Below are 16,117 nucleotides of genomic sequence, written 5' to 3' on the forward strand. Positions count from 1 at the left end.
AGGTCCTCACTTGGGAGAGGATGAACTGGGGCAGGAACAGGGAAAGCCACCTCCAGGTGAGTGGTACAAGGGAGCAGATGTTGGTGTGGGTGTTTACTTGAGGGGAAGAAGTCTATCAGCCAGGCAGCCCATCCAAGCCCTCAGGGCAGAGTGTTCCCATCCTATCTCGAGGTTGAGCATGAGGGGAAAGAGGCACAGGGAAGCCTAAGGGGGATCTGGGAGGCAGTGGAGGAGGAGACAGCATGGACCACTCCAACACCTCCACGGGTATCACCGAATGCTTCTCTAAAACAATCATCTTCCAGTCTGGATCATGGTCCCTTCAGAAAGCCAATGGCCCCAAGAGCTGAGTGCCCCCATCCCTCATGGATCTGTGTTTGGGAAGGCTTTGCACCATTCCAAGGAGCCCCAGGGCCACTGAGGACAGCAGGGAAGCCTCTGGAACCCACTGAGAAGGTCGATATGGAGAAGCAGCTCTGCCATAGCAACCTCCTTTAGCTTGAAGCAGAAGGAGATGGGGGTGAGCTCACTGGTACCAAGTGAGGTGCTGGGGGATCCACGGGATCCCAGTCAACATGGGGATCAAAAGCAATCTGTTGCTCCAAAATGCCAACATCCACAAGAGCAGCCAGCTTTCCCGAGATGCCAGGCATGGTGGGCACCACTCAGCACGAGGGCACAGCACTCAGCTGACCCGTCACCTCAAAGGGCACTCAGCACAACAGCAGAAACTCCCCTGTCCTGTCCCTGTCAGGCTCCTGCAGAGCCCCTGAGCAGGGGGCTGACTCCTCCCATCTCTGCAGGGGCAGCCTCAACGCTGCCCAAGTGCTTTGCAGATTTGGTCCAGGAGGTGAAGCACCAAGACCTTTCACAGAGCTGGTGTGGCTCGTTGTGCCCAGCGCTCTGCTGTCACCCAGAGCAAGGTGCAAATGAGACAGGGCTCCTGCAGCCCACTCAAGGACCTCTCTTCCTTCTTGCCTACCAAGAGCTCTGCTCACCACCTCCTCCATGACCTGATCCATGTCCGTATTGACCCCAATTCTGGCCTGGGGAGCAAGGAGTCAGCTGCAACACATCCCACCTCTCTGCCTGTGCTGGACGCTCTCTGGCCCCAAAGGGGACACTTTCCCAAGCAAGGAGACCATACAACTGTGGCCAGGCCTATGCATGATACCCTGGAGCAGAGCAAAGCACTGAGAAACCCAGCTGGGACCCCATTGTCCAACAAAAAGGTGACAGCAAAGCCTTCCTCTTCTCTGCCATGAAGCCAGGCATATTATTCCTAAGTGAAACCAAAGACCAGCTCAACTTCAGTAACTTCAACTAACCAATGCTCCAGGACATCACCAAAACAACCACAGCCCTCACTGGTCCCCTCTGGTCCCTCCAAACCAGGGCAGGGCAATGGATACCAAACCCAAAAGGAGAGGCCAATCTTAGGAGACCAATGCAGGCAAAAAACTGGAGGACAGGGCATTGTCACCAGGCTGAAGGAGGTCTTGCTTTAGCTCCAGACCTTGCAACGGGGCCCAACCTGGAGCTCACCCACCACTCAGGGGTTATTCGAATTGTTAAGGCACTATTCCGGGCCGATTCTGCCGAGGAACGGCAGCGTCCTGCTCCTCTGTCCCAGGCCACCCTCCTGCCGGTCCCAAAGCCATCTGAGCGCTCCCAGGGACAGCTCGCCAACTCCAGAGCATCCCCAGGAGCCCAGCTCCCACTGGGATTAGCAGAAAGGGCACACTGGAGCCTGGCACACATAGGGCACCCTAAAAATGAACCGGCAACGAGCTGCAGACGCCCCGAGATGCAACGCGGGTGTTTGTGCTTTTGCCTATGGAGGAGGAAAACCTGGCACAGGGAAGGAAGATGTGGCGAGGGCTGCTAAGGAGAGCGTGCTGATGGCTTTCCAGTGGGGACATCGGGGCTCCTCCATGGTGCCCACCTCTCAACCTGGTGGGAGAAGAGCCTGAATTGAAAGACCAGCTTTACAGTACAGGGATTCAAGCACCACTAACTGGATTTCAGCTTAGAAATATCGATGCACCGGCAGGAATTCGTTCGCTCAACGCCGGATATCGGGACGTCCTGCTCCTCCCAGCCCCGCCAGCATCCCGGGACAAAGATGGAGCTGAAGATGAAGCAGAGAGTGACAGCTTTTACCTACACCCTTACGGACGGACGGTGGTTCCCCCCCAACACCCACACTCCTCTGGAAGGGCCTCTTCCTGCTCCCCCTTTCTGCGGAGGATGACGGGTGAGAAAAAGGAATAAAAACCCAAAACAACCCCAAAACGAGGAGGAAGGGGGGGGTAGAGAGCAAGCAAAGCCTCGTCTCCCCGGGGGGGGAGGCGTTCCCGAAGGGCAGAGCAGTCCGTGCAGGCGCATGGCCGGGGTGGGGGGGCACCTAGTTGTTGTTGGAATTTATCCTCCCCGCGGGAAAGAGGGGAGGGGGCGGCGGTAGGTGAGGAGGAGGAGGGAGGGTCTGTGGGAGAGGATGGAGCAGCGGCAGGGGCAGGGGGGACACGCCGGGGCCGGGGGGCAGCGGGGCGGGGCTGGTGGCGGGTTGGGGGGGCAGCCGTGTCCGAGGCCAAGGGGTTGCTGACGCGGAAACATTTCTCCTTGTGGGCCTTGAGCATGTTGGAGAAGCGGAAGCGCTGCCCGCACACGTCGCAGGGATACGGCTTCTCCCCCGTGTGGGTCCGGCGGTGCCGCTTCATGTTGGGGCGGCTGGTGAAGCTCTTCCCACAGATCTCACAGATGTAGGGCTTCTCGCCTGAGGGTGGGAGAACGTGGGTGAGAAGCTGGGGATTGGGCCAAAACCCCCATCACAGAATCGACCAGGCTGGAAAAGACCTCTGAGATCATCAAGTCCAACCCATGACACAACACCACCCTTTCAACCAGACCATGGCACTGATGCTACATCCAGTCTGTCCTTAAACACCTCCAGGGATGGTGACTCCACTTCCTCCCTGGGCAGCCCATTCCAATGGCTGAGCACTCTCTCTGTAAAGAATTTCTTCCTAATGTCCAACCTAAACTGCCCCTAGCACAGCTTGAGACTGAACCCTCTTCTCCTACTGCTGGTTCCTGGGAGAAGAGCCCGACCCCCACCCGGCTCCCCCCTCCTGTCAGGGAGTTGCAGAGAGTGAGGAGGTCTCCCCTGAGCCTCCTCTTCTCCAGGCTCAACAACCCCAACTCCCTCAGCCTCTCCTCGCAGCACTTGTGCTCCAGTCCCTTCTCCAGCCTCGTTGCTCTTCTCTGGACCTTCTCCAACCCCTCCATGTCCTTCCTGAGCTGAGGGCCCAGAGCTGGACACAGCACTCCAGGGGTGGCCTCACCAGCACTGAGTCCAGGGGCAGAATCCCTGCCCTGCTCCTGCTGCCACACTGTTCCTGAGCCAGGCCAGGATCCATTGGCCTTCCTGGCCACCTGGGCACACTCTGGCTCATGTTCAGCTTCCTGTTGATTAGAACACCCAGGTCCCTTCCTACTTGGCCCTGTCCAGCTACTCTGTCCCCAGCCCGTGGGGCTGCTGGGGGTTGTTGTGGCCAAAGTGCAGGACCCGGCACTTGGGTCATCCTTCCATCCACGCAAAGATGCTGCTCCCACCCCGTCGCTCTTTCCCCAGAGTTCCTGACCGCAGGAGTTTGGGGAAAGGTCAGGGGCTCTTACCTGTGTGTGTTTTCATGTGCTCATCAAAGTACTGCTTCATGTTGAAGTCCTTGCCACACCACTGGCACATGAACTGCTTGTGGCCGATGTGGATGCTCATGTGGGAGCGCAGCTGGTACTTGTACTGGAAGCGCTCATTGCAGTTCTGAAGGGGTGAGACAGGGATGAGTTCCTGATCAAGACCCAAAACACCCCCCCCCAAGTCACCAGCAGTGAAGAAATCCCTTTTTTTCTCCCAAAAGAGAACCCACATAAATGGCTTTTTGGGCCATAGCCAACCAGGTTTGCAGGATGGATGGGCCTGGGGTGGTATGTAAGATCCAGGTACTGGAGGAACAGATCCTGGCATTGGACAAGTTTCATCACATGGGTGGTGGAACCCTCAAACCAGGAGGGGACGCAAAGTTTGGAACAGTGTGGGAGCATCCCTACAGCTGCACTGGCACAAAGCAGGGGGGAAGCCTCAAGAAGTGGAAGATCTTTCCCCAAATCAGCGGTTTTGTACTCATTTGAGAGGCCACACCCAGGACCTTACCTCGCATTTAAAAGGCTTTTCCCCGGAGTGCTGGAGCGAGTGGACCTTGAGGGACATGCTACGCTTGAAGGACTTCCCGCAGGTCTCACAGGTGAATGGCATGTCCTTGGTGTGTGCTGAGGGGAAGAGGGGCAGGGTCAGGTCCCCACACCTCCACCATCCCTCTCCTCACACCTCCACCATCCCTCTCCCCACATCCCAGCCATCTCTCCCAACCCCAGCAAACCCAAAGTCATCTTGGGAAGATACACAGCATCAACATTTTAAGTTCTTCCCTAATTTCTTACCCAAACCTGCTTTTTTTTTTTTTTTTTATCTATTTGGTCCCTGCAATGCCCAGGGACCTGATCTACCATTGCCACGTGTAATTTGCTTTCCAAAGCCCAGCACTGGTGTGGCCTGGTCCTATTTTACAAGGGAAGGATGGTCGCACTTCAAACCCTCCTTTGAGCACTTCTGAGGTCTAATTTTGTCTGGTTAAATTAAATAAAAGGGGTTCTCCAACACCACACCCCAATTGCTCCACACCCAGCACTGAGCAGACACAGGTTCAACACTAAATACTGGGCCTAATTTTGAGGTGTTGATGTGAGAAAGCTCACACAAGATTAAGCCCAGCTCTAAACACCCAAGAACAACAAAAAACCAGCTTTCACTGCCAAACTGCTGGATGAAGACCCCTAATGAAGTCTCCCCGTGGCACCGGTGCCCCCCGCACTCACCAACCATGTGTTTGCGCACGTGGGCCATGGTGTAGAACTTCTTCTCGCAGATCTCGCAGGAGAACTTCTTCTCTGCATAGCCATGGACGATCTTGTTGTGCTCGTGGAGAGACCAGAGCTTCTTGAAGCCCTTCCCACACGTCACACACTGCAAGGAGAGAGGGGATGGTGAGGGAAGCGGGGGAACGCGCCCAGACACCACCAGCGTTTTCTTCTCACTGGGCAACCACCTTCTTCCGGTGAAAGGGAACATCACTGTGACACCTACAGCTGAGATATCAAAAATCAGAATGACCAGCAAGTGTGACACAGACCTCGCCACTCCAAAACCTCCAAACCTCAAATTTCTATCCATGGGATGAGGAAGGGACAATGTCCTTCCAGGGAAGGACGTGGCATCTCCATCAGTGGCTGTATTAGGACTTGTGAAAGCAGCAGCTCATGCACCAAGGCCCTATTCCCAACTGTGAATTTTATTTCCTAAATGAAGCCATCACATAAAATAATCCCAACCCTCTGTGTAAAGAATATAGAAACAAGGGGAATCCCAAGCCAGGGCAGCACAACTTCAGTCTTCAGCAGATATTACGGATACTTCACCGCTGAATGAGTTTTGCAAACATATCTATGACTCTGTGATGTCCAAATGGACCAAAATGGACCCAAAAAAACCAGTCCATCAGCACGAGAAGAACAACACAACGTGCAAAGTCTTTTCCAAGAAGTTTTGGTTGGGATTTGCTTCAGCTCCAACAAATTCAGTGTTTCTCTGGAAGTTCTAAGGAAAAGCTCCAGCTTTGGGGTGAGACCTGTTTGAAGAATGTGAGGGCAGTTCAGCGCTCAGGGAAACACTGTTGTCCACACAGGAAACCACTGCTGGAGCACAGGGAAGGTAGGCAAGGACCCTGCCAGGAGCCAAGGGTCTCTCTTTCCCTCAAGGGACAACTCTTTCCACTTCATCTTTCCCCGACTCATCTTCCTCTTGGTCAACAGGGATAAAACCATCCCTTCTCCTCATAGATGTGTTGAGAAAATAATTCAAGCCTTGGAGGCACCTCAGAACAGCAGAGCTGAGTGGTACCAGTGGACCCAGGGAGGGATTTCTTCACCTTCCCCTCCTACCCAGAGGAACAGATGCTCATTGATGGACTTCAACCTAATTTTGCTGTGATACCATTGAAAATACACCTTTATGCTGTGAAGTCACAGTATCTCTCCATGTATATTTATATGTAGGTGCCCAAGGGGCAAAATTAGGGTCACAGAGCCACTCCCAACCCTCATCATCTTCATCCTGCCCTGCTCAAATGTCAACACGGGTAATCCTCTGAGTTTTACCGTTCCTGAGTATGTATTTCCATGGATTCCAGTTTTATCTCTGCTTTCAGAAGTATTTCAGGGCAAATTCAGGACTAGAGCCTGATATCAAAGACACATCAATATCCATTTTCTCCACTTCAAATGAAAAAGGCTGCAGGGGAATTTTAAAATGAAAAGTAGAGGGAAAGCAGCAGAGGTAGGAAAAACCTCAGGCTGGGACCAAACACCCCGGAGGGCTGAGCTCTGTGTCCTCAGCTACTGCAGAAAATCGTCACTCAAAAATGTGGAAGTAACGTCCAAATGAGGGGAAAAAAATGAGAATATAAATCCTTTCAGGTTAAGAGGAAAATCATACTGAAGCTGACCGAAAAAAGAGTTTGAGGAACAACCCAACAAAGAAAAGGATGAATCGCTTTTCAGGTGGTGGAGGCGGGATGCACGTTAGGGACATGGGCAATGATCACAGAGAGTGAGATGATGCCTAAAACCTAAAGCACTGTGGATGAAATTTGGGGACAAAATAGGGAAGGAAAGTAGCAGAGCTGGCTGGGATAAGAGAGATGGTTCCTCTATGGATCTGGTTAAAAACCAAGAAATAAAGACTGTCTATTAAACATATAAAGTTGAAAAAAAAATCCCTTTTCCATGCAGACATAATTCCATGGTATATTGATAAAGTTATTCAATATTATCAGAGCAAATGGAGTGAATTTGGCTATTTGTCAAACTAAAAATGCTCAATTAAGTGAGAGATAATGATCCCTTTTTCCACAGAAGGAGGTCACTGCAGGGGCAGTTGTGGCTTGTCCTACTCAGAAATGACCTGGAAAAGGCATAAAAAAGGAGGGGGGAAAAAAGCAATGAGGTGTCAGCCCCATGTGACCCACCTGGAAAGCAGATGAGGCTGAGGAAACATCCTGGGAAAACCCCTTTTTAATTTCCCAGGCTTTATGATGGGCTCTGAAACAGCCACCACCACTCAGGTACTGGAGCTGTGCTCATCCATCCTGGGAAAAACCCTCCAAAAGAAACAACCTCAGCGCCTTGAATTTTCCAGGAATATGCACTAAAGGGTCAGCGCAGGCAGTGCTGCACCTGGGAGCTGAGACTGTTCCTGCCTCCCTGTTCCCTGCATGCCCTAAGGCCAAAATCTGCCTCATTCCCTATTTTATTTGGCCTGCCATTGGCCAAGGACTCCAGCAACACTTGGGTTGTGTTCCCTTCCTAGAGGAGAGCTGGGAGATCATTTAAAATCTGCTCGCTGGCTGGAAGGATGATGGATGAACTCTCCAGAAATTGGGATATTTTTAATTAGCGGCAGCAGCGTCATGGAAAACAGTTCATTGTGGATTAGGAGAAAGGATGGAGGGACCTTCAGGAGCACACATTTGCTGCTCTGATGGGGTGCCTCCCTATCCCCCCCAAAACTGCACAGATTGAACAGACACAATTTGAAACATAGGATCTCTTTAGCACAGGGGGAAGGACACACCAAGCCTGAGCCACCCAGGGATGTCAAATGCTTTCGGAAATTTGCTAATACACATTAAAAAAAAGCACAAAAGGCAGATTAAAACCATTTTGACTCCTGTCAGCAAATCTTCAAATTAAGCTAAACTGGGTTCAGCCTGGGTGGGAACGACTGGAGCGTGTCTCCATCAGGGTCTCACAAAGTTTTATCCAGATTAACTGAATCAACTCAAAAGAAAAATAACTCCTCCAAAATTAACTCCATGTTTCCACCCAAGCAGCCAAGGAGGAAGGAATAATCTCCCTGCACAGATCCCATGGCACTGTGGGATCCTCCTGAGCCTGAATACGAGCCATGGGAGAAGGAAGGTTTCTTCCCATCAGGATTACCAGAGCATGAGCCCATCCCATAGCATAGCTCGGTGGGATGACCTCCACGGTGTTTGGGATGTCCCTCCCCCATCAGGATGCCCCAGCATGGTGGAATGCTCCTCCTTTGGTGAGACAGTCCCACCTTGGTGGGATATCCATCCCCAGTGGGATACTTCACCCCTTGGTGGGATATTTCTCCCTTGGTGGGATGGACATCCCCAGCGGGATGCTCCACTCTTGGTAAGGTATTTCCTGCCTGGTGGGATGTACAACCCTACTGGGATGCTCCACCCTTTGGTGGGATATTTCCCCCTTGGTGGGATGTTCACGTCCCTGCCCTGGGGATGGGGTTGGCTCACCTGGATGTTCTTCTCACAGTCGGTCTGGTGGTGCAGGAGCAGCTCACTCTCCAGCAGGAAGCGCTTCCCGCACTTGTCACAGATCTGCATCCGGCTGTGGGTGACGTTCATGTGCTTCTCCAGGTACCAGCGGTTGTTGAAGATCCGGGGGCACTTCTTGCACGGGTAATGCTGCTTCTCCTCCAGCTTCACCTTCTGCCCCAAACCATCCTGTTCCTTTTTCCTCTTCCTCCCTCGCTGGCCTTCTTCTTCCTCCTCCTCCTCCTCTTCCACCTTGGCCATCTCCTGGGACCTGGTTGCCATGGTGGGTTTGGTGGCCTTGGAGGCCCGGCTGCCCCGGCGGGGCTGCCCGCCCTTCTCCCTTTTCATCTCCGACGCGTCCTCATCGTCATCGTCATCGTCCTCTTCTTCCGTCGTCTCCTCCAGGTCTTCCTCCTCGCTGCGCTCCTCCTCCTCCTCATCACCCACCTCCGCGTCCTCCTCCTCTTCCTCCTCCTCCTCCCCTTCCTCACCCTCCTCCTCCCCGTCCTCCTCCGTGTCGCGCCCGTCGCCGTCCGGCCGCCCCATCACGGCCGCCTCGCTGGCGGCCGCCTTGCCCTCCGTGCCCTTGGAGACGTTGAGGGTCTGGTTGTTGAGGTTCACCTCCACGATGATCTGCTCCCGGTTGTACGAGCCCTGGCTGTCCAGGTCCTCCTCGGACTCTTCCCCTTCTATCTTGCACACGGCGCCGGCGCCGCCGTCCTTCTCCTCCTTGTAGTACTGCTTGGCGGGGCCGGCGGGGAGCGTCCCGCCGCCCGTCCCGTCCTCCACCCGCACCGAGAAGGGGTCGTTGCCCTCCCGGGCGTAGATTTTGGGGTGGGGGGCGTCCACCTCCTGCTTGATCTCGCAGTAGTAGGGCGGGGGCCCCGCGCAGCCCTCGGCGGGCAGGGCCATGTCGGTGGCCAGGCTGAGCGAGCGCGTGTCCAGCAGGTCCTGGCAGGACGACGCGATGTTGTTCATCTGCAGCACGGCGGCCGCGTTCAGCACGTCCTGCACATTGCAGGAGTTGACGAGCAGCTTGGAGGTGTAGATGAAGTTGAGGATCTGCTGGAGGCCCTGCGAGGTGAGGGCCTCCAGGGAGAGCTCCACGCGCTGCAGCTGCTTGTTCTGGGTGAAGAGGGAGTGGAAGAACTGGCTGTAGGCGGCCAGGACCCCCTTGTGCGCCGGGAAGATGCTCTTGTGCTGCACCAGCACGATGTCCACGTCGCACAGGTCCGGCTGAAAGAGGCGCTGCTCGTTCAGTCTGTCCATCAAACACGTGAAGTGGAGGGCTACATCCTCCACCAGGGAGTACTCAGCAGAAGGGTAGTCAGTCGTCTTTTCGACTATCAGCTGTGGGGAGGAAGGAAATAAAATCATTCAACGGGGCTCTTTCCCCCCCAAAATTGCCCGCCTGGCCGTGCCACCCATCCCTGGCCGTGCATCCCAACGCAGAGATGCCAACTGTGAAGCTCCACCACCAGCCCCAGCTTGGAGATGCCAACCCCTGAGGCTCCACCACTAGACCCAGTTTTGAAACACCAGGAAGCTCCACCACGTGCCCCTACTTGGAGTGGCCAACCAAAATGATCCACCACCTGTCCCAGCTTGGAAATGCCAACCAAAACCACTCCATCCCCATCTCCAGCTTTGAGATACCAACCAAGAAGCTTCACCACCAGCCCCGGCCTAGAGATGTCAACCAAAATGCTCCACCACCAGACCAAGCTTTGGAACATCAAGAAGCTCTATGACCAGGCCTAGCTTGGAGATGCCAACTAAGAAGCTCCATCACCTGTCCCAGCTTGGAGTTGCCAAACAAAACACTCCATCCCCAGCTTGGAGATAACAACCAAGAAGCTCCACCACCAGCCCCAGCTACAAGATGCCAACCAAAATGCTCCACCATCTGTCCCAACTTGGAAACGCCAACCAAAACACTCCATCCCCATCTCCAGCTTGGAGATACCAACCATGAATCTCTACCATCAGCCCCAGCTTGGAGATACCAAACAAGAAGATCTACCTCAAACCCCAGCTTGGAAATGCCAAACAAAACACTCCACCACCCATCCCAGATTCAAGATTCCAACCAAAATGCTCCACCACCAGACCCAGCTTTGGAACACCAAGAAGCTCTACCCCCAGGCCCAGCTTGAAGACGCCAACCAAGAAGTTCCACCACCAGCTTGAGTCCGGGAGACTCAACTAAGCAGGAAACCCCAGTGAAAGGGCAGGTCATGACCATACATATCCCTTCAACATGGGTAGGAGGTACCACGGCCACCCCACCTTTGGAGGTCCAAAGCCAGGCTCAGCTGTCCACACTCACACAGAGGAGATGTCACACAGGAGAGGGGATGCCTTGACCTCCTGAACCAGATGGAGACCCCAGGGGGGACATTTGCCCCCCGCAGGAAGCCAGTTTTAGGGACCAGCTGAGATTTAACCCCCTGAATAGATGGAAATTAGGATTTTATACCTCCCTGTTTGTGCAGATAATTACATGAAACCCACAATCCTCTGATATTTGCTGAATATCCACCGGGGTGATTTATGTACATTTTTATGCCCGTGTTCAATCACCTGGGGAAAGGCACTACCTGGAAAAATTCAAATCAGGGAGCAGCATGCCCAGGCTGGGAAACACTGGGACTGCCAACCCTCCCCAGGCTGTGTTTGCTGGGTTTTTAATTGAGCTCACACGTATTTTGCACACTCTAGACCATCCCTGGATGTTCATCACCTTTCCTGGTCATAAATGAGCCCCAGAATGGGGTTTACCAGCTTCATCCCAAATCCAAGGGATATCCCATGCCATAAATCCTGTGTCCTGTATTAAAAGCAGATGAGATATATCTTTTCTCTCTGCTTCCCTTGCTGAACACCCAATTTATGGATGGAGACAGATCTAGGCTTGTTAATTCCCTCTTTCCCCACCATTGTGGGATGTGACAAAGGACGTGGTGCAGAACAGTCGCAGAGATGGAGGGTTCAACCTGCTGGGTTTATCCTGCACCTCCTGCTCCACAAAGAGTTTCTCAGCTCCCACTTTTTCTGGGACAAATGGCAGCTCTTGATCAACACACGAATTCCAGCAAGACACATTTTGTTTGTCTTCTGTTTTGTTTTTTTTTTTTGTGAGCCAAAGGCAAAAGCACACACAGACAAAAATGTTTAAATAATAGAAAAGGGTTTTTTCTTCTCTGTTTTCTTGTCAAGCAAAAAAACCCTTCCCCCTCCCTGCCAAAATGTTTCATTTTCACTGGATTTTTGCTCTGCCACCAACTCATCCAACCAACAGGGTTGGTTGGTCCTGACAGCCCTGGAAAGCCCAGGGAAAAAACAGTTCTGCTCCAAATTCTTGGCTCTGCAGCCTGGAGTGGGGCAAAGAGGTATGAAAAGGGGGGGATTATATAGATTTTACATATGTTTATATATGTATTTTATATTTTTAGTGCTCTATACGTTCATGTTTATGTACATTTAAACTGTTTATTTCTAAAAATACATAAATACATAAACACATAAACACTTCACATGTGTATTTGTTACAAAATGCTGCATCCCAGCTGGAATATCCACCCACCCCCTCCCCTTTCCCGAGTCTAGTGACTGCCAAGGACATTTTGATGAGATCTTGGATGGCTCAGCCCCCCCCCCCAAGACATGTAGAAAATAAATAAAAATCCAATAAATATCGAACGCTGAAGAGGCAGCGAGAATTCAGAGGAGCAGTTTGCCAGGTTCTCTCCTGAAAAATAAATTGAATTCGGGGTTTTCCTGCTGGGATTCATCTCACCTCGATCCCTTATATAGGATGGGGAGAAGCAGAGCGACGGCCGGGGAGAAATGGGTGCAAAAATGAGGGGAATTGGGTCTGCCTCTGCACGGCCCAGCCTGGAAAACAAAAGCCGGGTGTGTTGTTGTTTTTTTTTTTTCCTCCGGATCGAGGTTTTTTGGCAAAAGGGGCCGATCCCTCACCCAGAGCCGGGCTTTGCCAGGCGGCTCTAATCAGTCCCAGCAGCGGCGAGGACAATGCGTGTCTTGGCCGCGTCCCGCCGGTGACTTCAGCCCGGGCTTGTCAGCGGGAGGCTTTTGCTCTTTATTGCTCTCAGATGCTTTCCGTGAGCTCGCCCGGAGGCAGAGCCCCAGCCAAGACAAGAGGCGCCTGCCGGGGTGAGAATCCCGAGAAAGACCCCGACTTGCCCCAAAATACCCCCCCTCCGGCAGCTCCCGCCCCTGCTGGAGCGGAGGAGCCCTGACTGTTTGGGATTAATGGGAGGGTTAAAGTCGGTACTCTGCCTCTGGGAAAACACAAATATTTTATCTCTCTCTCTCTCTCTCTCTCTATATATATATATATATATATTCATATTTCAAAAATGCTTCTATTAAATATATAGAGATATTAAAAAAAAAAAATCAGAGTTTTGCTCTTTTCCACCATCACCACCCCGGATGGTTTAGCGCCGTGACAGCAGGAGGAGGAACACAGGAGCAGGTCACCCATCCCACCTCCATCCCTGGTCCGGGGTGCTGGGTGGGTGCACAAAACTGGAGTGAACCCTAAAACCCCCACAGAGCCAACCTCTGAGCGGGGTCTTGACACCAAAAAAACACCCCCTAAAAATTATTAGAAAGCAGCACGTTCATGAAGTGATGTTCATGAACTCTCCACCCCAAGGGCCCGGCGGCGCCTCCAGCCAGCCCTCCCCGCCCTGCCCCTGCCCTCCAGCTCTGTTTGAAGTGTTTTCAAGTGATGCTGCCAAAGCCCCATCCCAAAAAGGCCACCGGGGCAGGAGGGCGGATGGAGGATGGGGAGGGGGGTTGGATGAGCCCAAAGGGTGGGTGATGAGTGATACAGGAATGGTGATCAAGGCCCTCTGGATGGTGATGCTGAGCTCCCTGGATCAGGGCAGCCTCTCTCCAGCAAGTCCACCAAGAATCCTGCTACAGGAGGTGGAGCCCAAGCTCCATTTCCACTCACAACGTGCCTCAGTTTCCCTAAACAGTCCCAACACCACCTCATCACCTCCCCTGAAAAGTGTCTGTTGCTGGATTTAAATCAATGTACTATGGTAAAATGCTATTTCTCTTAGCAGGTATTAAGAGCCAGATCCTTAAATGTTCCTGCAGCTCCAAACCTCCCCAAGGGACCAGCAGGTCAGGCCAATCTCATATGTTTAAATACCCAAATCCTCAGCCCCCCAGAAGACCATCTGTGACCTTCACCAGCCCCTCATTTCTCTTTTTTCTTTCTTTCTTTCTTTCTTTCTTTCTTTCTTTCTCTCTTTCTCTCTCTCTTTCTTTCTCTCTCTTCTTTCTTTCTTTTCTTTATTTATTTTTTCTTTCTTTCTGTCTCTTTCTTTCTTTCTCTCTTTCTCTTTCTTTCTTTCTCTCTCTCTTTCATTCTTTCTTTCCATCCTCCTTTCTTTCTTTCCTTCCTTCTTTCCTTCTTGCTGTCCTTCTTTCCTTGTCTCTTGCCTTCTTTCCACGTCTATTGCCCTCATGACCAGAGCATCAAGGACCATAACTCTCTCCTGAAATACCACAGGATGGGGGATTTTGGGGCATAAAATGCACATTTAGGTGGTGACAAGCCCCTGCTTCACCCTCAAGCAAAGCAGTTAAGACCAAGTGCCCATGAACCAGTTTCCACCCAGCACAAAATCTGGGGATTTCTTTAAATTTTTCACCCTCAAAACTCCCATAAAAAAAAGGCAGTCTGCTTTTCTCTATCATTTCCAACCACCAAAACATTCACCGTTGACCTTCAGTATTAAATTGCATTAAGGAAAAGTGCTTTAATAAGGAGCTGAATTCGATGTCAGCACTTGATCCTCAAAAAACCCAGTGTCCTCCTCTCAATTTGGACATGGCTGCACTTCAGGATGAAAGAGCTTGGCTGAGACTACTTAATGCCAAAGCTTGACTTTTGCTAAGGAAAGAAATAATGTTAATAAACCTATTTTTACAGATTAATTCAAGTGATACAAAGGGGTATCATTAGAAATCCCAAACACTCGTGCTTTCAGTTTTAATCCTCAGTCTCCTACAATCTGCCCTCTGCTTTCCAGACCCTTGGATGAAACCTCCAGCCCTTTCTCCATAGTTTTGAGGCCGCTCAGAGGGGTTTTTTAAGGATAACGTGACGCCTGTGTCTTCCCACGGCTCCCAAAACCAGGATACACCAAGACGAAGCCGTCCCAGAACGAGCGGCGCTGCCCGTGCACATCCCGTTGCCAAACCACCTATTTTTGGGCCACGGCCAAGCGTGGAAAACATGGCAGAGGGATAACCCACATCCCAACACTCCCTACCTTCACTGCTCTGCCCCGCTGCCGCCTCCCTCCCCGGGGATCTCTCCCGTGGGTGCTCCCGGCACGGGACAGCGCCGGGGGTGGGATTTGTTCGCTTCTCCTCCGACCGACCGGCGGGTGTTTTCATTTAATTGGGAGAGGGTTGTCCGGAAAAACAAGCAGGAAGGGAAAACAATAGCTCGGCCACAGCCCCGCCTGGCGAGGCGCCGGCCCCGGCACGGCCCCGAGCGCCCACCGCCGGCATCCTGCCTTTGGGATCACTGGGATCACCGGGATGCTGCCGCAGCTGCACTGTGCACTCACCATCCCACCTCCGGAGGCCGGGGATGACCTTTGGGGTGGTGGTGACACCACGTAAAGGGGTGATTTTCCCCCGTGTGTCTAAAATAGAGCCCTATACCTGTTATAGCAACAAGGGGAAGGGGCTCAGCGATGCTCCCAGAGCCTCTCCCACCCCGGGGTGTCAGACATCCCAAAAAACACCTCCCAGCCTCTGCACAAGTGAAGAAGAGCATTAACCCAGCTGTGGGACAGTCAGATGTTTCCCAGCCTTTTTTTTTTTCCCCTCACATTTTGTTGTTTTAAAATTTTTGTTAATGATACCCAGCATTTACAGGCTTTGGCTCAAATGAGCTTTTCCCAGGAGCAGCCTGGGAAGTTGGCACAGCAGCACCAGGCCCACCACGACTGTCCTCAGCACAAGGGAACAGGGGCAAATCCCTCTCCCATCCCTGTCTCCCTGCATCCAAGGGGACACCTCTGCAAACAAGGGAAAGGTTCATTTGGGTTTCTCTCTCCTGTTGGCAGCGTGGGGAGAGCAGGGGGATGAGGTGGGATGAGCAGGGAGATGAGGTGGGATGAGCTGTGCTCCCCTGGGAGCAGGCACTGGCTTCTGACAGCACAACCCACAGAGGGTTAATAGCTTGGTGCTTTCTCATTTATTTTATGGGTTTTTTTTAATTTCTAAACCCCACCAGCCTCTCTGGATGGTTTTCTCCTTCTCTTTCACACACAGAGCTGCAAAGCCACGATGATACTTCCAAGGATGGATGGACATCAACTCTGCTGTCACCCCCCATCCCCAAACCAGCCCAGGGAGGTGACACAGCTCCTGGGGGATGCCACCATCCTTCTGTCCCACCAAGGGTGACAGCAAGGGCAATGCCAAGCCCTGGGAGTCCATCCCAGCATGTGTGAAGTCGAGCACCATCCCCTTTGCAGGCACGGCCTCTGCTGCAAAAATACTGAGGCTTCAGCAATGCCACATTATTTCCAGCCCAGGACAAATCCCAATCCCTTGGGAAGGCACCAAAGCAGGCT

General features: G+C 52.5%; 1 protein-coding gene across 1 annotated transcript; it reads right to left on the minus strand.

The window, feature by feature from the left end:
* Positions 1–2,305: 2,305 nt before the first annotated feature.
* Positions 2,306–14,816, minus strand: ZBTB47 (zinc finger and BTB domain containing 47). Its single transcript, XM_027695455.1, is given in 7 exon segments — positions 2,306–2,572; positions 2,574–2,776; positions 3,679–3,823; positions 4,214–4,329; positions 4,936–5,083; positions 8,457–9,827; positions 14,798–14,816. Coding segments are annotated over 6 exon segments (2,067 nt in total). The 5' UTR covers positions 9,747–9,827; positions 14,798–14,816; the 3' UTR covers positions 2,306–2,407.
* Positions 14,817–16,117: the final 1,301 nt, after the last annotated feature.

Source organism: Neopelma chrysocephalum, unplaced genomic scaffold, assembly GCF_003984885.1.
Source record: "Neopelma chrysocephalum unplaced genomic scaffold, ASM398488v2 Primary Assembly neopelma1_101, whole genome shotgun sequence".
In the NCBI taxonomy this organism is placed as follows: Eukaryota; Metazoa; Chordata; class Aves; order Passeriformes; family Pipridae; genus Neopelma; species Neopelma chrysocephalum.